General features: G+C 45.6%; 1 protein-coding gene and 1 long non-coding RNA gene across 2 annotated transcripts in view; one reads left to right on the top strand and one right to left on the bottom strand.

The window, feature by feature from the left end:
• Nucleotides 1–2,969: 2,969 nt before the first annotated feature.
• On the top strand, nucleotides 2,970–6,519 carry LOC123501964. Its single transcript, XR_006673747.1, has 4 exons — nucleotides 2,970–3,655; nucleotides 4,318–4,470; nucleotides 5,450–5,559; nucleotides 6,086–6,519. It is a non-coding gene; the product is annotated as an uncharacterized LOC123501964 (long non-coding RNA).
• A 6,746-nt stretch (nucleotides 6,520–13,265) lies between these two features.
• LOC123501939 (nascent polypeptide-associated complex subunit alpha, muscle-specific form-like) overlaps nucleotides 13,266–22,500 on the bottom strand; it is a 27,634-nt gene continuing 18,399 nt past the window's right edge. The window contains 9 exon segments of the mRNA XM_045251041.1: nucleotides 13,266–15,322; nucleotides 15,671–15,812; nucleotides 17,973–18,060; nucleotides 18,276–19,131; nucleotides 19,446–19,675; nucleotides 20,087–20,791; nucleotides 21,231–21,376; nucleotides 21,574–21,780; nucleotides 21,783–21,893. Of these exon segments, the coding sequence (XP_045106976.1) occupies nucleotides 15,177–15,322; nucleotides 15,671–15,812; nucleotides 17,973–18,060; nucleotides 18,276–19,131; nucleotides 19,446–19,675; nucleotides 20,087–20,791; nucleotides 21,231–21,376; nucleotides 21,574–21,780; nucleotides 21,783–21,893 (2,631 nt within the window). The 3' untranslated portion in view covers nucleotides 13,266–15,176.

Genomic DNA, 22,500 nt, shown 5'->3' with positions numbered 1-22,500 from the left:
TGTGTGTGCGTGTGTGCATTTGTGGCATTATCCAGTTACCTCGTGTACGTTCTTTCAACAATACCTCATAGAGAAATCACATTATTGGTGTGTGTGTGTGTGCGTGCATGCGTGCGTGTGTGTGTTTTAGAGGTCAGTAATCCTGCCTTCCTATGTGTGTGTTTGTGCGTTTGTTCATATTGTATGTACAAAAAGCTAAGTGTTGTTATCATTATCATTATTATTATTATTATTATTATTGCAATGATGGCATGAAAGTTGGCAATAGTTGGTGGACATGAAAGACAACACTGGATAGATATATGAATAAAGAAAATTGTACTACTGAAATCTCTTATCCTTTTAATGCAACAAAAGAAATAATGATAATAATGAAGGAGAGGGAGAGAAATAGGTATAGGGAGATGTTCAGATAGATAGATAGATAGATATTTATTGACCACTGAATCACATCACAAGCAATTTTATGTAAGCAAAGTACATTTGGTCCATATCACATTGCTAATACTAAGGTAACACTGTCACTATCAGATATGCTTCCCTCCTCCCCCACCCTCGCTGCACAAGGCTTTCTTCTTCCTCTCATCCCTATTCTGTCCACCTTCCCGATCAGTACTCTCAATCCTTCACCACTACTCTGTCCACCTTCCCAACCAGTACTCTCAATCCTTCACCACTACTATGTCCACCTCCCTAAAGAGTTAACCAGTACTCTCAATCCTTCACCACTACTCTGTCCACCTCCCTAAAGAGTTAACCAGTACTCTCAATCCTTCACCACTACTCTGTCCACCTCCCTAAAGAGTTAACCAGTACTCTCAATCCTTCACCACTACTCTGTCCACCTCCCTAAAGAGTTAACCAGTACTCTCAATCCTTCACCACTACTCTGTCCACCTCCCTAAAGAGTTAACCAGTACTCTCAATCCTTCACCACTACTCTGTCCACCTCCCTAAAGAGTTAACCAGTACTCTCAATCCTTCACCACTACTCTGTCCACCTCCTAAAGAGTTAACCAGTACTCTCAATCCTTCACCACTACTCTGTCCACCTCCTAAAGAGTTAACCAGTACTCTCAATCCTTCACCACTACTCTGTCCACCTCCCTAAAGAGTTAACCAGTACTCTCAATCCTTCACACCTTTCTCTGGCACACTCTGGAACTCCCTGCCTGCTTCTGTGTCTCCACCTTCCTACCACTTCACTTCACTTAAGAGGGAGGTGTCAACACATTTGGCCCTCAATTTTGACTAACTTTCTTGAATCCTTTATGGAGACTACAATTACAGAGACAAGGAGAAGGAGGATGAGAGAAACACAGGTGCAGGGAGGTGTTCAGACAGTGAGGCTAGGAGGAGGAGGAGGAGGAGAGAAACACGGACGCAAGGTTTGTTTGTTCCTGTCTAATTTTGCTGTATGCTTCAATTTCCGTAAAGAAGCATACAGCTAAACTAATCAGCTGTTTTTTCACTTCCTCCTCCAACTTGTCTGAACAATAATAATGATAATAATAACAATAATAATGATAAGTAAAATGCGCTAATAAATTGAGAAGTTGGGTAGGGTGAGATTTAACCCCTTCAGCAGTGTGACGCGTTTCCCTATTCCTTGTGGTGACTATTTGGTGATTTTCTACAGCTTCACAAACTCATGTGGGGGATTAAAATGGTGAAGACTGTGGCCATTAATCTTCTGCCCTCCATACACCCTTGCTAATGTCAATAAAATGGTCTAATGGTACACAAAACTCAATTAAAATAGTGAAGACTGTGGCCATTAATCTTCTGCCCTCCATACACCCTTGCTAATGTCTGTCAATAAAATGGTCCAATGGTACACAAACTCAATTAAAATAGTGAAGACTGGCCATTAAACATCTGCCCTCCATACACCCTTGCTAATGTCAATAAAATGGTCTAATGGTACACAAAACTGGAGGTAAAAATGTGTCCCAGTACTGAAGGGGTTAAAATAGTGAAGACTGTGGCCATTAATCTTCTGTCCTCCATATACCCTTGCTAATGTCAGTAAAATGTTGTAATGGTGCACAAATCTCAAGGCAAAAATGTGTCCCAGTACTGAAGGGGTTAAAACGTGAACAGTGTGCAAACAGCAGACCACATAATGAGGCCCTCCGTGCCAGACAGTCGTAAAGGACACCAAGTTAAAACGCCAGAAAACACCCAAAGTTGTACATTTTTTTGGAAATCAGTAACTCTGTAACCATTGCCGATAGAAACAAAAGTATTCAAACGGAAATAATCTTTTGAGTATCATCTATTACCTCAGTATAAATTTTTTGCTAATATTTTTGAATGATTTCCAAAAAAAATAACCTTGAATGCGTTTTCTGGCACAAAATGGCATGTAGAGTACACAATAAAAGGGATTAATATTATAGCTTTATCATTTTCACTATAAACCAACAAAAATAACATCATTATAGAGTATTGTACCCAGGTGTAACTTGTAAGCACACTGGCACTCCTTCCTTCCTCCCGGGCCAGCCTCGCATGGTGTTGAGTGGCGGGCGGTGACGTTATATGTAAGCAAAGAGCGTGAGTGGCTGGGGGCCGCGGGTTGGCCTTTACTACTGTGGCGCGAGAGCACGATATTTTTACTCTTGTGTAGTCTTGCTATAAGGGACAAAATAGCCTATAAGAACTTGTGCCAGATAGTTGTAAGGGACATGGGATGACGGGGGAAGGCTGGACGATACCGCTGGCAGCCTTCACTTCGATTTGTCTGCCACGGAGGGCCTCATATATCTTAATTTCCACATTATACAACTACTTCCCAAACATATAATAGAGAACAGAGGTACGAAATAAGTAAACCAATCACTATTACGTTGAAAAAGGTAAAATGACAGAGGAATTTGAGAAAGGAAGCAAGTGGTCATGTCAGCTGGTAACCTCGCGCGCCGTCACGTCACTGGCTCACTGTTTAGTTTGTTGAGAGGCGCGGCGGTGTGCGGGTGTGAGGGTGTGCGGCTTGTGTGTGTGTTGTGGCAGTGTTTCCTTGGTGTTGCGGTGGTAATGCCTTGACAGTGTGCAGTGTTTGATGACAGTGTGTGTGTGTTGTGTGGCAAAGACAAGCCATGTTGGAGAAGAGCAGAACACGCTGCCGAGATGAAACACAGTGAGTGAAGGAAGGAAGTGACACAGTGCACCAGTGTGTGGCTCGGCAGTGACGTCACCTTCACTTCACAGACGTGGGTGAAGCGGCAAGGCACAAGGCAGCGGCGGGCCGGCGGGCCGGGGCAGGGCGGCAGCCTTCACCACTACGTACATGCGTGTCACTCAACATTTGACGGTGAAGAGTCGTGATGGTGAGGTGTTACAGGTGTAGCCAGCCGTCCCTAACCTGCAGGACAAGTAGCAGTGACCTGACCCCACCACAACATGAAATACCCGGATGTCAACAAAGGGTCACCTGAGGCCGCTCCTCTTTATCGGCCATTATTTGCTTGTGTGTCATTTATTACGAGCCAAACCTGTGGCAAGATGGAGCTGCCAGCCTGGGCTTCCACACCAGCCCGTCAAACAGATCCGCCATCGCCTGGTGTCCGTGTGGCGAAGGTTTGAGTGAGCAAGGTGGCGTCTGGCCGCCGCTGGTGCCGCCGCCATCTTGGACTGGGTCCGCCTGGGGCAGGTTGGTGACACTGTTTCGCCAATATTTCTCTCACCATTTATTTGTGGGTTGAGGTGGGTTTTGTTGTTTCTAAATGACAGTTGGCAACATTTGAAGTGATTTCAATCCATGTGTTGGTGCAACATGTGTGTTTTGTGGGTGTGTTCACGCTGAGAAGAGTCGGGTTTCCCGTGTCATTTTTCGGCCCGCGATTAGGAATTTTTAATTAAAGCTTCTAGTCAAGATATTACTGCTTCAAAAAATGGTTTCTGACATGAAAACAGTTTAATTTGGTGTTTGAGTTGAACACACACACTCTAAATGGATCTGTGGTGCCGTTCAAAGTATAAATGTTTACGTGTTCGGCCCGTGTTGTTTTTATTGTTTGTGGTCAAACCTCTACTCAAAGTGTTTGTGGAAGTAGTGGATGTCCTTATAAGTGTTTGAATTCCTACAAACTCAAACTTTGTGGACTCTTCAACTGTATTGAATGATGGCGCTGTTGTAAAAGTTATTGAATTAACTTTTATTTTTCCTTTAATTACTGGTCAGGCTGGAAGTGTTTTGTTTGTGCTGGTAATAATTAAAAGATACGAGGAATCGAAATATGTAAAGGAATCCAGTCTACGTGCACTATTTAAAAACACGATTTTCAAAATGAATTACGTTATCGTATTTTACAGGTCCTGTGACGTCACGAGTCCCCTCGGCCAGGGAGCCCTGCCCGTGACGTCATCAGTCCCGCCGCTTCCCGACCAGCCGGCCGGGCTCTGCGGCGCCATATTTAGCCTAATATACAAGGTTTTCAAGGTGTCTGGGAGTGTTTCTAGACGCAGGTATGTACGTGTAGTGCTTGTAGGAGTGTGCGGAGGAGGAAGGAAGGAGAAATAGAGGAAGAGGAGGAGAAGAGAGGGGTGAAATGAAGGAGGAGGAAAGCTGGTGCCTGGCTCTCTTCGTCATGTTTAGCGTAATATACAAGGTTTTCAAGGTGTCTGGCAGTGTTTCTAGACGCAGGTGTGTACTAGTAGCCGTGGCAGGGGTGTGAGGAGGAGGAAGGAAGGAGAAATAGAGGAAAAGAAGTAGGAAGGAGGGGAGAAATGAAGGAGGAGGAGGAAAGCTGGTGCCTGGCTCTCTTCGTCATATTTATCGTAATATACAAGGTTTTCAAGGTGTCTGGGAGTGTTTCTAGACGCAGGTGTGTACTAGTAGTTGTGACAAGGGGGATGAGGAGGATGAAGGAAGGAGAAATAGAGGAGGAGGGAGGGATAAATGAAGGAGGAGGAGGAAAGCTGGTGCCTGGCCCTTTTCATCATATTAAGCGTGATATTCAAGGTGTCTGGCAGTGTTTCTAGGCGCAGGTGTGTACTAGCAGTGGTGGCAGGGGTGTGAGGTGGAGGAAGGAAGGGGGAAAAGGAGGAAAGCTGGTACCTGGTCTCTTCATCATGTTTAGCGTAATATACAAGGTTTTCAAGGTGTCTGGCAGTGTTTCTAGGAGCAGGTGTGTACTTGTAGTGGTGGCAGGGGGTGAGGAGGAGGAAGGAAGGAGAAATAGAGGAAGAGAAGGAGGAAGAAAGGGAGAAATGAAGGAGGAGGAGGAAAGCTGGTGCCTGGCTCTCCTCGTCATATTTAGCGTAATGTACAAGGTTTTCAAGGTGTCTGCGAGTGTATCTAGGCGCAGGTGTCTCTCTCTCTCTCTCTCTCTCTCTCTCTCTCTCTCTCTCTCTCTCTCTCTCCTTACACAGTCCCCTCCCTCCCATGACTGTCTATACCTTGTCAAGTGTGCCATCTCTCCTCACGCCGTCCTTAAACACACAGGCATCAAGCTGCTGTACTGGGGCCACCCACGCCAGGCAAGACTCCTTCACTTTGAGGGCCTGCTGTCTGAATCCTCCTCCTGGAACACCAACAGAGGCAATGGACAGCTGGTGTGTGTGTGTGTGTGTGTGTGTGTGGGTGTGTCGTGGGGAGGAGGGGGGGCGAGAATGGGTGGTGTTAGTGTTTTTGCTTTTTCTCGTACTGGGACACTTTTTTACCTTGAGTTTTGTGCACCATTAGACCATTTTATTGACATTAGCAAGGGTGTATGGAGGGCAGAAGATTAATGGCCACAGTCTTCACTATTTTAATTGAGTTTTGTGTACCATTAGACCATTTTACTGACATTAGGAAGGGTGTATGGAGGGCAGAAGATTAATGGCCACAGTCTTCACTATTTTAATTGAGTTTTGTGCACCATTAGACCATATTACTGACATTAGCAAGAGCCTATAGAGGGCAGAAGATTAATGGCCACAGTCTTCACCATTTTAATCCCCCACATGAGTTTGTGAAGCTGTAAAAAATCACCAAATAGTCACCACAAGGAATAGGGAAACAAGTCACGCTACTGAAGGGGTTAAATCACCATTCTACACCATATCTTGCACCAAAACCCTTGCAACTTCTTTCCAGGACGAGGCAATTTCTCCTGGAGCTGTGTGAGGGTGGCGGAGGAGGTGACAATGCCTGATGGAGACATGGGGGTCTGTATGCAACACCTGAGGCCAACACCTTCTGCAATGACCTTATGATGTTAGGCAGCTGGAGTCACAGGGGCAGGAGCAGAGGGTAAGCAGGTTAGGAGAGGAGGAGGAGGGATAGTGAAAGGAAGTGGGCATAGTAGTGGGTGTTATGACTAGTTATGCTTGTGTGTCTATGAATATTTTGCGAGTAAGAGGTAGAGAGTTGGGGAAATGTAGTTTGATGAGGGATATTAGAAGTTTGTGTGTGTAGTAAGTACTGGGACACATTTTGACCTTGAGTTTTGTGTACCATTAGACCATTTTATTGACATTAGGAAAGGTTTATGGAGGGCAGATGATTAATGGCCACAGTCTTCACTATTTCAATTGAGTTTTGTGTACCATTAGACCATTTTGTTGACATTAGCAAGGGTGTATGGAGGACAGAAGATTAATGGCCACAGTCTTCACTATTTTAAATGAGTTTTGTGTACCATTAGACCATTTTATTGACATTAGCAAGGGTCTATGGAGGGCAGAAGATTAATGGCCACAGTCTTCACTATTTTAAATGAGTTTTGTGTACCATTAGACCATTTTATTGACATTAGCAAGGGTGTATGTAGGGCAGAAGATTAATGGCCACAGTCTTCACTATTTTAAATGAGTTTTGTGTACCATTAGACCATTTTATTGACATTAGCAAGGGTGTATGGAGGGCAGAAGATTAATGGCCACAGTCTTCACTATTTTAATTGAGTTTTGTGTACCATTAGACCATTTTATTGACATTAGCAAGGGTGTATGGAGGGCAGAAGATTAATGGCCACAGTCTTCACTATTTTAATTGAGTTTTGTGTACCATTAGACCATTTTATTGACATTAGCAAGGGTGTATGGAGGGCAGAAGATTAATGGCCACAGTCTTCACTATTTTAATTGAGTTTTGTGTACCATTAGACCATTTTATTGACATTAGCAAGGGTGTATGGAGGGCAGAAGACTAATGGCCACAGTCTTCACCATTTTAATCCCCCACATGAGTTTGTGAAGCTGTAGAAAATCACCAAATAGTCACTACAAGGAATAGGGAAACACGTCACGCTGCTGAAGGGGTTTAAGAAGATATAGAGCCAAGGAGAAGTGTGAATGCATTTTGTAGTGTGTTGCTGTGTTAAGAATTGACTGTAAAATGCTTGTGAATATATGTGTTCCTGTGTATCAAATGTTTTATAATGAAGGTTGACTGCAACAAGCTTAATTCATTCTTTTATTTACCGGTAAGTGTATCTCTCTCTCTCTCTCTCTCTCTCTCTCTCTCTCTCTCTCTCTCTCTCTCTCTCTCTCTCTCTCTCTCTCTCTCTCTCTCTCTCTCTCTCCTTTCAATCATCTTATACTTTTACTTTCCTAACTGCTGCTGCTACTACTACTACTACTACTTATACTAGGTGAAATATTGCACAAGGTTAATGTCAGAGTAATATTATGCAGTAGTAGTAGTAGTAGTAGTAGTAAAGATAGTAAAATGTGTGCAGCCTAGCCTACCTTCTCATTCTTTGCCATTTGGCCACAAGTAACATAAATACTTCTTAATATCTGCGTTTTGAGTGTCAGGGAGTCAGAAATGTGTCATAGCGGCGACTTGAATGAATATTTGAAGTTACCCCGGCAGCTTCTTGTGTTTTGGCTCATAACTGGCAACTTGTGACGACTTGGCATTCAACACTGTATAGGAACTTTGATATAAGAGAGATAATAGAAATAATGCTTAGATTTTGAGTTTTTTAGTGGTTTATTCTTGGTGTGTGTTAATGCGCGGCTTTTGAAGATCGCGGCTACTCGTAGAATCTCGGAAACATGTCTGCACGATGCCTCCATTATTTCAAAAGGCTGTGGTGGATTTTACTGTAGTTTTTAAGGGTATTTGTACAGTTGAAGTGACAGATTAATAAATATTCTACATAATCAATAAGAGCAACACATGTAAAAACCCCGCTAATCATCTCTGTGGCCTTTGAAAAATTGGTGTCAATGCGTGGCCTTTAAATATCGCGGCTAGATCTGAACACGTCTGCGCGATACCTACATTATTTCAAAAGGCTCTAGTTAATGTTACGGTAGTTTTTAAGCGTGTTTATACAGTTGAAGTGACAGATTAATAAATATTCTACATAATCAATAAGAGAAACACGTGTGAAAACCCCGCTAATCATCTCTGTGGCCTTTGAAAAACTGAAGGAGTGAAGCGTTTCCTGTCCACCGTGACGTCAAGCATGGCGGAGGAGGACCAGCTGACGGTGGGCTGCAGGTGTCACGGTGCCAGAAAAACAAAAATTTAAGGCATTACAGGTGAAGTGAGGGGCTGAGGTGACGTGAGGTGGTGAGTGGGGTGTTGGGAGGGCGTGTGGTGAGTGTGTTGGCGCGGCAAGGCCATGGGAGGGAGATATGAGGTGACAGAGTGTGGTGGTGTGTGGGTGAACCTCGTGGGCCGCTAGTGGTGATGGTGGTGGTATTTGAGGTCAGCTGGTTTATGGGCGTGTATGGGTATGTATGGGGGCTGACATCCACGCCAGGGCAACCACGGACATCTGTTACCATTGTGAGTGTGTGTATGGCACCATTAGTTGTCTTAATATAGTAATAAACCAATATTTAAAACACCCGCCCTGTCACATGTCACCATCCACGCCGCCTCCACCACGCCCTCCAACACACGGGAAGGTCAGAGCAGGGTCATGTCAGCCTGTCAGCCTGCTCTGTCACTCTTTATTGAAGTAAATACTGCAATTTGAGAAGGACTGAGAGTTTATGAGAAGCTTTTACCGTTTAGTTATTATTAGTTAATGTGGCCTCAGAATGGGACACAAGAATTTAACAAGTATTCTGAAACCTTTCTGTGCTTCGCTTCCACTGTTTCAAAAGGCTTTATTTGAATTGACACGAGTTTTTAAGGTGTTTTTACGGTTCTAGAGGCAGATTGACAAGATTTCACCATTATTAACTGTAGAAACACTTGAAAACCCCGCCAGTCATCTCTGTGGCCTTGGAAAACAGTCGTGGTGAGAATAGAGCGTTTTCAGAATATGGCCTAAAATTTAATGCCTCATAATCATAAACTTGCTAAATTCTTGCATCCCATTCTCAGGCCATACATTGATGATAACTTCACGGTAACAAATTCTCATAAATGATGCAAATTCCACGTTTCCCTTTGGTGGTGGTGAGACAAGGAGTGTGGTGGTGGCGGGTGTGACAATTTAGAGGTCATTATCACCAGAACAGTCATGTGTCAGTGTGTCAGTGTTTCAGCAAGTAGCAGGTGGTGGCCATGCAAGACTGTCAATTGGTGCCTGCTGGTGAAAACAGTTAACCTCTTCAGTACTGGGACACATTTTTACCTTCAGATTTGTTCACCATTAGACCATTTTATTGGCATTAGCAAGGGTCTATGGATGGCAGAAGATTAATGGCCACAGTCTTCACTATTTTAATTGAGTTTTGTGTACCATTAGACCATTTTATTGACATTAGCAAAGGTGTATGGAGGGCAGAAGATTAATAGCCACAGTCTTCACAATTTTAACCCCTTTTAGTACTGGGACACATTTTTACCTTGAGATTTGTGTACCATTAGACCATTTTATTGACATTAGCAAGGGTGTATGAAGGGCAGAAGATTAATGGCCACAGTCTTTACTATTTTAACTGAGTTCTGTGTACCATTAGACCATTTTACTGACATTAGGAAGGGTGTATGGAGGGCAGAAGATTAATGGCCTCAGTCTTCACCATTTTAATCCCCCACATGAGTTTGTGAAGCTGTAGAAAATCACCAAATAGTCACCACAAGGAACAGGGAAACACGTCACGCTACTGAAGGGGTTAAGAGCCGCCCACCCACTCTTTTTATATTAAGCCAGAACATTTGTTACTTGGAATCACTCGTACTTTGACCTCTATACCAAAGCATTACCTGCTGAAACCTGCCTAACCTAACCAACGTAACCTAACCTACTGATGACACTGCTCTCTCTCTCTCTCTCTCTCTCTCTCTCTCTCTCTCTCTCTCTCTCTCTCTCTCTCTCTCTCTCTCTCTCTCTCTCTCTCTCGCTTGTCTAGTTTGCAATTCCTTCGTGTCTATCTCATTTCATTGTCTCTCTCTCTCTCTCTCTCTCTCTCTCTCTCTCTCTCTCTCTCTCTCTCTCTCTCTCTCTCTCTCTCTCTCATGTATTTTTTTTCTTTCATTTCTCATTCCTCCTCTTTCTCTTCTCTTATTCCTCTTCCTCCTCCTCCTCCTTGTTCTTATGTATCTTCAATTTTTCCTCCTCCTCCTCTTGACTTTAAACTTTCTTCTTCCTCCTATTTTTTTCTTCCATCCCTCCTCCTCCTCCTCTTCTTTCTCTTCTCTTCTTTTTTTCCTCTCCCTCTTGTCTTGTTCTTCCTCCTAATCTTGTCTTTCAGCTCTCAGAATCTACTTTTTATTACTTATCTAAACTTTCATTTCCTCCTCCTCCTCCTCCTCCTCCTTCTGCAATGCTTACTTTCTCATTAGCAAGGTCAGGTCAGAATCTTTATTTTTTCTACTTTTTCCATCATTTTTCCTCCTTTTCCTAGACTTTCCTTTCTCGTTTCCAGTTTCCTGTGCTTAATTTCTCGGTAGCAAGGCACGGCAAGGTCAGCTAAGGTCAGAATCAACCTTTTTTTCTTGCTTTTCCTACGTTTTCCTTTATTTTTCTCACTTTTTCCTCCTCCATACCTTCTTCCCTTTCCCTTATTTCCCCTCCCCCACTGGACCTGTTCTACAATGCTTACTTTCCAGCAGTGAGGTGAAGTGAAGTGATTGAGGATTTTTAGTTTATAAATTTTTTCATATTTAATCTATTTCCTCCTTTCTTTCTCCAATGTTTATATTTTTTTACATTTCTGTTTATATTTACCTCATTTTTCTGCTTCCCTTTCTTATTTTTACTTTTTTTTTATCATTTTTTGTCTTCCGTCTTCCTTAATTTGTCAGTAGCAGGACAAGGCAAGGTCAGCTAAGGTCAGAATCTATACTTTTCTCTACGATTCTTAAGTGTTTCTTATTTATGTACAATGCTCAAGTGTTTTCAGTTGTGAGGTGAGATGAGGTGAATTGAGGTGTCAGTAGGGTCAAGTGTCATTAGTTTCTCATTTTTCTTTTATTTTATTTTTCATTTCCCACCCTGACTCCTCCTCCTCTGCAGAACTTTTTTTTTTTTTTTTCAGTAGTAAGGTGAAAAGGAGGGTCATATTAGGTGGTGAGGTTAGTTTAGGACAGAGTATCATCATCATTAGTCTCATTTTTTCTACTTTACTATTTCATTTTTTCATTTCCCATCCCACCTCCTCCTCCTCTGCAATACTTACATTTTTCAATAGTGAGGTGAGGTGAGGTGAAAGGGACGTCATATTAGGCTAGGCGAGGTTGATTGAGGGCAGTGTCATCATTACTCTCTTTTTCTACTTCACTATTTCATTTTTCATTTCCCCTCCTCCCCTGCAATACTTAGATTTTTCAATAGTGAGGTGAAGGGAGGGGTTGGATTAGGCGAGGTGAGGTGAGGTGAGGTTAGAGCTGAAGTGTCATTGTTACTGTCTCATATTTCTACTTTACTATTTCATTTCCCACCCTGCCTCCTCCTCCTCTGCAGTACTTAGATTTTTCAATAGTGAGGTGAGGTGAAAGGGGAGGTCATATTAGGTGGTGAGGTTAGTTTAGGACAGTGTTATCATTAGTTTCTCTCATATTTCTACTTTATTTCATTTTTCATTTCCACCCTGTCTCCTCCTCCTCTGCAATACAGTACTTAGATTTTTCAATAGTGAGGTGAAGGGAGGGGTCGGATTAGGCAAGGTGAGGTGAGGTTAGAGCTGAAGTGTCATTGTTACTGTCTCATATTTCTACTTTACTATTTCATTTCCCACCCTGACTCCTCCTCCTCTGCAGTACTTAATTTTTCAATAGTGAGGTGAGGTGAAAGGGGGGGGGGTCATATTAGGCGGTGAGGTTACTTTAGGAGTGTTATCATTTTTCATTTCCCACCCTGCCTCTGCAATACAGTACTTAAATTTTTCAATAGTGAGGTGAAGGGAGGGGTCGGATTTAGAGCAGTGAGGCCTCCTCCTCTGCAATACTTACATTTTTCAATGGTGAGGTGAAAGGGAGGTCATATGGTCAGGCAAGGCAAGATTAGAGCAGAAGTCATGATTACTGTCTCATTTTTCTACTTTTTTCATTTCCACCCCTTCTCTGCAGTAGTGAAGTGAGGTGGTGATTAAATTAGGTTTGAGCAAAGTGTCATTATTCTCCTTTTTCATTCATTTCCACCCTCCTCTTTTGCAATACTTAAATTTTTCAGTAGCAAGGTCAGGTGAAGGGGAGGGGAGGTCATATTAGGCCAAGCAAGGTTAGATTACGTTGTAGTAATGAGGTTAGAATCAGTACTTTTCCTTCCAGAATTTTGTTACTCTTTCCAATATTTTCCTTCCTTTTCATCTTACCTTTCCTGATTTTTCTAGACTTTTTTCATTTCCACCTCCTCTGCAATGGTTGAGTGAGGTTGGTTTCATTTCCATCCCTCCTCCTCCTCCTCCTCCTCTGCAATTGTTTAGTGAGGTTGGTTTCATTTCCACCCATCCACCTCCTCCTCTGCAATGCCTTAGTGAGGTTGGTTTCAGTTCCACCCTCCACCACCTCCTCTGCAATGCCTTAGTGAGGTTGGGTGGGGTTCATACGAGGTGAGGTTAGAGCAGAGCATCATCATTACTGTCTGGGAACAATTTTATGGAGTGTTGTGGCCCATGTAGGCCTAACTCAGCCCTTTATTAAGACTCACAAAGGTGTTACATACAGAACCTTTGATGATACACAGTAGTAACTATTTAACACACACACTCTTTTTTTCTCTCTCCATTATAGTTTGTGGTGAATCAGAGAGGTGGACAGAATATGGTAACACTGCTTGAAAGAGAGAAGAGAATGAAAAAAAAAAAAAAAAAAAAAAAGAAATTAGAGAGAAATGAGGCAAGCAGTGTTACCATACCACCACACACACACACATACACACACACCAACTAAGGCCAGAAATAAAGAAAATGAAGCTCAAAGAAAACCACAGACTGATTTATTTCAAACTAAACTGATAAACATTAATTAAGATGAAATAATAATAATAATAATAATAGTAAACCAAAGTTCTTTTGTATTGAGCGAGGAAATGGTGTTTTTAGACGCACGGGGCGGGGCGGAGCAGGGTGGAGGAGAGAAGGAAACATGGGGCAAGGAGGGGTGGGGCACGAGAAAGGGTACAAGGGGGTTTAAAGATGGGGTCCTGCTACCTGTCCGTCTGTCCGAGCGTCCGAGAATCACTCTAAAGATGCTGCTGTGATCTCAGGCAGCGGAGATCTCACACACACACACACACTAACGCACACACACACGCACATACCTCACCTACATACACACACACACACACTGACATAGGGGGCATTATCTGGCAGGCGGGGCGAGACGGGGCGGGGCTGTGGCAGGCTGGCGGCCCCACTACTGTTCCTGAGCTGTAGGGGGTGGGTGGAGGAGGGCAGGTTAGTTGGTGTGTGAGATTAGTAGGGGGAGGGGGGTTTGGTGGGGGTTATTGGGCTGGGGGGTATAAGTAGTGGTGGTGAGGGGGGGAATGTTGGTGTGGTGGTGGTGGTGGTGTTGTACTGTAGTGGGGGGGCAGTGCCAGTGTGCTGTGGTGTCGCCCCGCCACACCCCACCCCACCCCGCCCCAGGCCAGGCCGTAGCACCCCGGGGAAACAATAAATAATACAAACTGCAGCTGTGCTTCTCCCCAACAATATGTACACAAGTGCCGCCCCGCCCCAGTGTGTGCCCCAGCTGTATGCCCCGCCCCGCCCCTCACTGCAGCAGCAGCAGCCAAGCGACCAAGCTGTGATCAACGGAACAGCAAACGGCGACGCAGCTGCAATAAATTACTAAGGCCTAGTTTTCCCTCTCGGGGCGGGGCGGGGCGGGGCAGGGCAGTCACCAGGGCCGCCGGGGCAGGGGGTGGGGGTAGCGGCAGTGAGTCCAGCCCGTGCATAGTTGGCAAGTCGTTAAGTAGCACTGGGGCGGGGTGGGGCGGGGCAGCTTGGGGGTTGTTGCGGGGCGGCCTCCCCCACACCACGCAGGAACACTGGGGGCCCCGTGGCGCACAGACGCACACACACGGGAAGCCAGCGCACCAAAGCGTCTCAAACCAAACAAGGCAAAGACCAAAGAAACCACCGCTGGTACACTGTCCGGGGCGGGGCGGGGCGGGGCACTGTCTGCCTGGGTCCCCTTGAGTCCCTGGCGTACACACGCAAAACACACGCACACACACACACTGTACAGCCCCAGCCCTCCACTATGTACACACGAGGGCGGGGCGGGGCAGGGCAGGGATGACCGTGCAGAAAAAAAGGTACAACCTGTGGCAACACAGTCACTGAGTGTTTGTCTGTGTGTGCGTGTGTACGTGTGTGTGGTGCCGGGGCGGGGCGGGGCACACACATACACACACACACACCACCAGTCTTGGGGTTCACTGCAGTGTGGGTGCCCACACTCACAACCGGGGGTCCTCCGGGGCCACGCCGGGTCACAGCCAAGTAAGGGGCGGGGCGGGGCGGGGCCTTAGCACCGGGGCGGCCGAGGGGCAGAGCCACACTTTTGATTCAGCCACACTTGTCCTCCACACTGCGGCGGCGGCGCTGCCAGTGTGTCTGTCCGTCGCGGGGAGGCCCGGAGGCGGGGTAGGGCAGGGTGGGTGGGCGGGCGGGCGCCACCCAAACTACTACTGTAGTCAAAAAATAAACTCTCAACTGTACAGGTAAGCGGGGCGGCCATGTTTGGCACCAGTCGCCTGTTGTCGTCTGTCTGTCTGTCTGGCCCCAGCGGAGCGTTGCATCCGGGGCGGCGGGGTGGCTATGTACACGGGGTGGTGGACAGCGTAGGCACTGGAGGAGGCGCGGGCGGGGAAGGCACCGCCGGCCCCTCACTTAGGGGACTTGGGTGTGGCGGCGTCCCTTGGCCGGAAGGGGATGGGGCCGCCCCGCTCCCCAGGCAGTCCACGGGGCTCGCGGGGCAGGGCGTCTCGGCGAACCATCTTGCCATCACGCTCACGGGGCGCCACAACCTTCTCTGTGGGGCACATACACATCAACAACAACCACCACCACCACCACCACCATCACACCAATACTTCAACATGTAATGCTACTTTAGTCTTTAAGGAAACTGGCAACCAAGTAGGCCTGTTTATTTTACCTGTTTGTTGCCCTTGGCCAGCTTCCCCTCTTAACACACACACACTGTATAAATATTAGCATACAAAGATATATCATGTGTGTAAGTGAAGTTATGTGTAGAAGTTTGAGCTTCGTAATACCTGCCATTCAAATAAACCAAATTATTGTTACTATCATTATCACGCACACGCAAGTTTCAGAGGAAAGTCACTCACTCTCTCTCTCTGTCTCTACCACATACCCTGGGGCCGGGGCGGGGGTCGTGTGGCGAGGCGCTGTTTCTTGATCTTCTCCTGTTCCTCCTTCTCCTTGAGCTCCGCTGCCAGTCGCTCCATGTGGTCCTTGGAGGCCAGCGCCATCTTAGCCCATGTGGTCTTGTGCTCCTGAAACACACACACACACTCAACACCACCACAAACTCACTACCTCATTCCTACACCACCACTAACACTCACTCACTCCCACACCACTAATACCAATCACTCACTCTCTCTCTCACTCCTACACCACTAATGTTTTCACCACATACTCACTCACTCGATCTGCATGGTAATAATGGTTCTCTGCCTGTCTCTCTCTCTTTCTTTTTTCTTTTTCTCTGTCTGTCTGTCTTTTTTTGTCTCCTCCCTCTCTCTCGCCTACCCTACACACACACACACCCTTGCAAATCTCAATAACTTCCACTAGAACCTTAAACACCCTTGAAAACCCCAATAACTTCCACTAAAACCTTACAAACATCCTTGAAAACCTCAATAACTTCCACTAGAACCTTAAAACACCCCTGCAACCCTCAATAACCAATTTGAAACTTTAAAACCCTTGCAAACCCCAATAACTTCCACTAGAACCTTAAACAACCTTAAAAACCCCAATAACTTCTAGAACCTTAAAAATAGAGATGTACCGATGCATCGGTATCGGCCCATTATATGGGTATCAGTATTGGTATCGGTATATTTTATGGCAATACTTGCGATACCTAATAGGAATTTAGTACTTAGTGAAATATTCGATGTAAGATATTGATGATAGCAAATGAATATAATGCGGCGTGTTGTGTTGAGTTTCCGTGGTGATTACCGTATGTCACAGCATACTGCTTGCTGTGGTAATAAGCCACAGCCTACAAATTGGACGTGTATGAAACGCGTATAGGCTGAACTCCGGCATCCTGTCACACGGTCAGTCATGAGTCACCAGTCACCAGTCACCACGCATTCTCACGACTCACTGTCTCTCAGTCAGATGACACACGCTGCTCCTCCACCCACACAGGTTCACACAGCTGAAAAGCTTAGGTTTTTCAACTGTAACCTAAGAATGTCAAACTTCAGATATTGAGAATCCAACTAAATTATTTGATATATATATATATATATATATATATATATATATATATATATATATATATATATATATATATATATATATATATATATATATATAGTTAGGCATTTTTCATTATTGTAAATAACAGCATATTCTTATTTGGTTTATAATTAAGAGTGGTAGTGGCAGCCTTTTCCAAGATATCATACTGGAATAGGTGGAAGCTCGAATTAAATATGTATATTAACTTTAATGCAAGTATAATTTTTGAGTTCCCTGTGTTAACCTAAGGATGTCAACATTGCATAACTAAGAAAGTAACGATTCTGTTTTGTAATCATTGCATTGTGTATCATTTGTTGCATATTAATTATTTAAGATCATACCAATACACTACAAATTTAGAATAAACTAAACTTTTTTCTATTTAATTGAAAATATTAGGTGAAAGCTCATGTTTCTGAATTGGTCTACTAATGTGTAATGAATTAATATCAAAGGATGTCAGATTTAATTAAAGAGAAACAAACACAACAAAACGAGTTTTTTTTATAATATTTTGTGTCTGTTTTACAATTTTAATAATAATAATAAAAAAAAAAAGATCGCCAAAATATCGTCAATAAAATGACTAATGAATGCACAAGACCACATGGTCGCTGAAGGAGTAACAAGTAACAATTTAAAATAACTGACAAGAATCAGAAGACTGAGAAGATATTCATTCCAAATAATGGCTTCAAAAAGCTTCTAGAATTGGTCCTGTTTATTTCACAAACGTTCTCAGAAGGACTCACAGCATCCCCCAAAACAAAGCCTCCCATCTCATAACGCTCGCCCTCCACCAACTCATCCTGGTGTCCACTGCACTTATCACTACAACTACTACTATCGGTATCAGCCCAATTAGGTGCTATCGGTATCGGTAGTACTATCGGCCAAAATTTTGGTATCGGTACATCTCTACTTAAAAACACCCTTAAAAACCTCAATAATTTCCACTAGAACCTTAAAAACCTCAATTACTTCCACTAAAACCTTAAAAACACACTTGAAAACCCAATAACTTCCACTAGAATCTTAAAAACCCCAATAACTTCCACTAAACCTTAAAAACACTTGAAAACCCCAATAACTGACTAGAAACTTAAAAACCTCAATAACTGATCAGAACCTTACAGCCATCCACACACCCACACCCCGGGACTCACGCCATCATTGTTGTTGAGAGGCCTGCCTGAGACTCCCTTGGCAGCATCTGTGCAGTCGTCGCCCAGCTTGCTCTCTCCTTTCTGGGGCCTGCAAGACACACACACATGAACACTGGGACACTTTACCTCTATATACAGACTTACACATACTAGGGACACATATACACTGAAATACATAAGGACACATATATACATCCATATACACACTGGCTACACATGAGGTATACAAAAGAAGATATTTGTTAAGTACACATGTACATTAATACTCACTCTCTCTCCTCCCTCTCCCTCTCTCTCACTTACTTGGGTGATGGTGGTGGTGAAGCTGAGTCACCATTAACAAGATGATGGTTGTGATGGTAGTGGTGATTGTTGTTGTTGTTGTTGTTATAGTGGTGACGAGGAGCTGATGATGACGATTCCCCTCTCTCCCACTGCTCTCTCGTCTCTCTCTGGGCTCTACTCTCCCTCGACCCCTTTGTTATCCAACCATCAGCATCCATTCTGTCCTCTCGGCTCCTAATGGGGCGATTTTCCTTCCCCGCTCGAAGTGTGGGGTCCCTGTTGCCCCGGAATTCTCGCCCCGCTTGGCCCCGCTGTGGGTACTCTCTGGGAAATTCACGTCTTTCTCTGGGTCCATTTGTTGCCCCGTTTGGTGTGGCCCCGGCCCCCGCCCCGACAGGCCTGCGTTCCAGTCTTTGGTCCCTGGCTGGCCTCGGGTCTTGCTTCGGGGCTGGGGCTGGCGGTGGGGCTGTGGCGGGTGTTGGGGCAGGGGCTGTGGCAGGTGTCGTGGCTGTGGTAGTGGTAGTGGTAGTTTGGTGGTGGTGGTTGTGGTCATCTATGGTGGTAGATGGTGGTGGTGTGGTGGTGGTAGTAGTGGTTGTTGGGGTCTGACTAGGTGTGGTAGCTGCTGTGGCTGTGGTGGGGGCTGTGGCAGGGGCTGTGGGGGTGACTGTGGTGGTAGGGGGTGTCTGTGTGGCTGTGGCGCTGGTGGGGGTGGGAGGGGTGTCTGTGGGGGTGTCAGTGATGGAGGGAGGGCGGGGCTTGGGGTTCCCTTTCATGATGTCGGAGAAGCGCTGTGGCTGTGTCTCCCCCCAAGCGCTGGGAAGGGGGTCGTTGCTGCGGCGCTCCACCACCACCACTGCTGGCTCATCGGTGCCTGGAAACACAGCATTGGGTTAACACAGACACACACACACACAGACAGACAGACAGATAGATAAATTAACATACATAGATAGATAGACATACACACATACAGACAGACAGACAGATGGAGAGATACATTAACAGACAAATAGATAGATAGATAGATAGACAGACAGGTAAGTGAATAAACAAACAAATGGGATCTTGAGAGAGAGAGAGAGAGAGAGAGAGAGAGAGAGAGAGAGAGAGAGAGAGAGAGAGAGAGAGAGAGAGAGAGAGAGAGAGAGAGAGACTACTACTACTACCACCACCACCACCACTTACTAGGGAGTGGCGGGAAGGAAGCAGCCTCTAGGTCAAACTGGGGTGGGGGCGGGGGAGGGGCGGGGCTGCCTTCCTGGGGTGTTGGTGTTGCTTGCTTTCCGACATCCCCTGCAACACTTCCAGGGGGCTGATGGGGCGCCCCGGTGGTCCTCTGAGGTGGTCCGCCCCGCCCTGGCCCCGCAAGCATCTCCTCCTCCCTGCCCCGGGGCCGGCGTCGAGGGTTCCGGGGCCTGTGATAATAGGGGTGTCTGTCGTCAAAGCTACACACACATAGACAGACAGACACCCATTAAAAGCATAAGATTTTGTACCACTAATGGGCTTAGAAATTAATAAATGGGTTCTAATGGGGGAAATATGTGCAGGGGTGTGTAAATGGGGATTTTCAATGGGTAAAGGTGTAAAATGGGTGCTCTTAATGGGTGTTTTAAGAGTTGTAATGGTAAAAATGGGTGTTTTAATGGGTTCTTTTAATGGGTAGTGAAAATAATGGGGTTTTTTTTATAGATAATGGTGTGAAATGGGAGATTTAAATGGGTATAGTTATATAAATGGTGTGTGTGTGTGTGTGTGTGTGTGTGTGTGTGTGTGTGTGTGTGTGTGTGTGTGTGTGTGTGTGTGTGTGTGTTCCATCTACTCACACAGGCCTGGGTCCCTGCTGGTGGAGGTGTGGTGGGTGGTGGTGGTGGTGGAAGTGGTCCGGGGGGTAGGTGCCATGGCGATGTGGCGGCGGCGGCGGCGGCGGCCCGGGGAGTCCCTGCGCGAGGTGGTGTGGTGGCGGAAACTGGTGGTGATGGTGGTGGTGGTGATGGTGGTGACGTGGATGCATGTGCGGTGGCTGGTGTAGATGTGGCGGTGGTGGTAGAGGAGGCTGTGGCGGCTGTGGTGGTGGCGGTGGCGGCTGCATCTGCTCCTCGTCTAGAACAGGTGGTGGTGAGTGAGTTGGTGATGTGGATGGTGTTGAAATCTTCCCCAGTGGTGTTGATGTGGTGTTTGTGGTGGAGACGGTCACCACCTCCTTCTCCACAGTAGCAGGCGGGCTGAAGGATGTATATAACCCACTCTGGGACGCTAAACTAATATCATTTTGCGCAAAACTCTCCATGTTTGGTGGTGGCGGTGGTGGTGGTGTTGGGGCAGCTGATGGTGGTGCTCTACTTGGTGGCCGGTGCTGCTGGTGCTGTGGCTGTGGCTGTGAGGGTGATGGTGTTGGGTGTGGCCTGTGGTGGTGGTGGTGGTGCTGTCGTTGGTAGTGTGGTGTTTGGTTTGGTGTGGTGGTGGCGGTGGTGGTGGTGTTGTGGCGGCTGTCCTTGTCGTATCTGTTGTTGTCGCGGTGTTTGGGGTTCCTGGGGAGAGAGAGAGAGGTGAGGAGGAGAAGAAGAAGAAGAAGAAGAAGAAGAAGAAGAAGAAGAAGAAGAAGAAGAAGAAGGAGGAGAGAGAGAAATGTATTAGTAGTAGTAGTAGTAGTAGTAGTAGTAGTAGTAGTAGTAGTAGTAGTAGTAGTAGTAGTAGTAGTAGTAGTAGTAGTAGTAGTAGTAGTAGTAGTAGTAGTAGTAGTAGTAACTTAAACTAACAATAAAAACATTGCAAAGTCGCTCTCTCTCTCTTTTTTTCTTCTCTTCTCCTCCCTCTCTCTCTCTCTCTCTCTGTCTCTCTCTTCAATCCCCCTCTCTCTCTTTCATCCCTATCTCTCTTTCTTAAATCCCTCTCCCACTTTCTTTCTCTCTCTCTCTCTCTCACAAAAACACACACTCAAACACATTTTCTCACTCTCTCCCTCCTCACCTTCTATTGGGTGGGTAGCGCAGGGTGGGGCCGGGGTTGTGAGGGGTGAAGGTGCCCTGCGGTGACAGTCCGTTGAATTGAAGGAAGCTGTTGATGTCGTAGAAACCTCCCGGCGGCGGGGTCCACTGCATCACGTTGGGGTAGAACTGTCATGGGTGGTGGTGGTGGTGGTGGTGGAGAGAATATTAAGTTAGGTTAGGTTATATTTTATTTTCTCTCTGAAATAAATCAATAAATAACTAAAAACACATGAATGCACATTTCTAAACACACTCCAACACACACACTTTCTCTCTCACACACACACACTCTCTCTCTCTCTCACACACACACACACACGTACATAGGCAGTTGGCATGGGGCTTGATGCAGGAGTGTAGGTGTAGGTGTAGGACCCTGGATTGACTGACTGGTGGGTTGAGAACAGGAACCTGCCACCACTCGACCCATAATTCCCTGCTGCTGCCTGTGTTCCGGCCCCACTCCTTGCTCCCCCGGTGGCGCCGCTGGGGGAGGGCTGGGCTGAGGGGGGTGCCGTGCCACTCCCTGCCCCTCCTTGGCCTCTGTGCCCCCTCCAGCCTTCCCTCCGTAAGATGGCAGGACAGAAAGACAGCCAAGGCGAGAAATTGGCTTCGTTTTAATCCGAGCGAGTATTGGCTTGTCCTGAAAGAGAGAGAGGGGTTAGAGCAAGAGTGAGAGAGAGAGAGAATGTGGACACTCAAATCCAGAATAACTAGAAACATTTAAAAGCACATTAAAAGATCAAGAAAATCAATAGAAAACACACACACACACACACGGGGCCACACGAGCATAAAGCCCAGACCCTGTAAAACTACAACTAGGTAAATACACTATAATAAGACCCAGATTGAAATATGCATTAGTGTGGACCCCTCATAAAAAGAAACGCATAAGGAAATTGGAGAGACTACAAAAAAAAAAAAATAATAATAAAAAAAAAAATAAATAAATAAATAAAAGGCTACAAGAATGGTTCCAGAATTTGAAGGGATGACATATGAGGAGAGACTAAAGGCTATGGATCTACCAACCCTGGAACACAGAAGAGAGAGAGAGAGAGAGAGGGGATCTGATACAAGTTTATAAATTGATCAACGGAATGGACCAAGTGGATAATGAGAAAGTGACCCTGAGAGAAGAATATGACACTAGAAGCACAAGATCGCATAGTAAGAAGCTGAGGAAGGGAAGATGTCCGAGAGATGTTCAAAAATAGAGTTTCCCGCAAAGATGTGTTGAGACGTGG

This window comes from Portunus trituberculatus, chromosome 2 (assembly GCF_017591435.1).
Source record: "Portunus trituberculatus isolate SZX2019 chromosome 2, ASM1759143v1, whole genome shotgun sequence".
Classification (NCBI taxonomy): Eukaryota; Metazoa; Arthropoda; class Malacostraca; order Decapoda; family Portunidae; genus Portunus; species Portunus trituberculatus.
The sequence above is the reverse complement of the archived record's forward strand: the minus strand, read 5'-3'. Positions and strand labels throughout refer to the sequence as shown.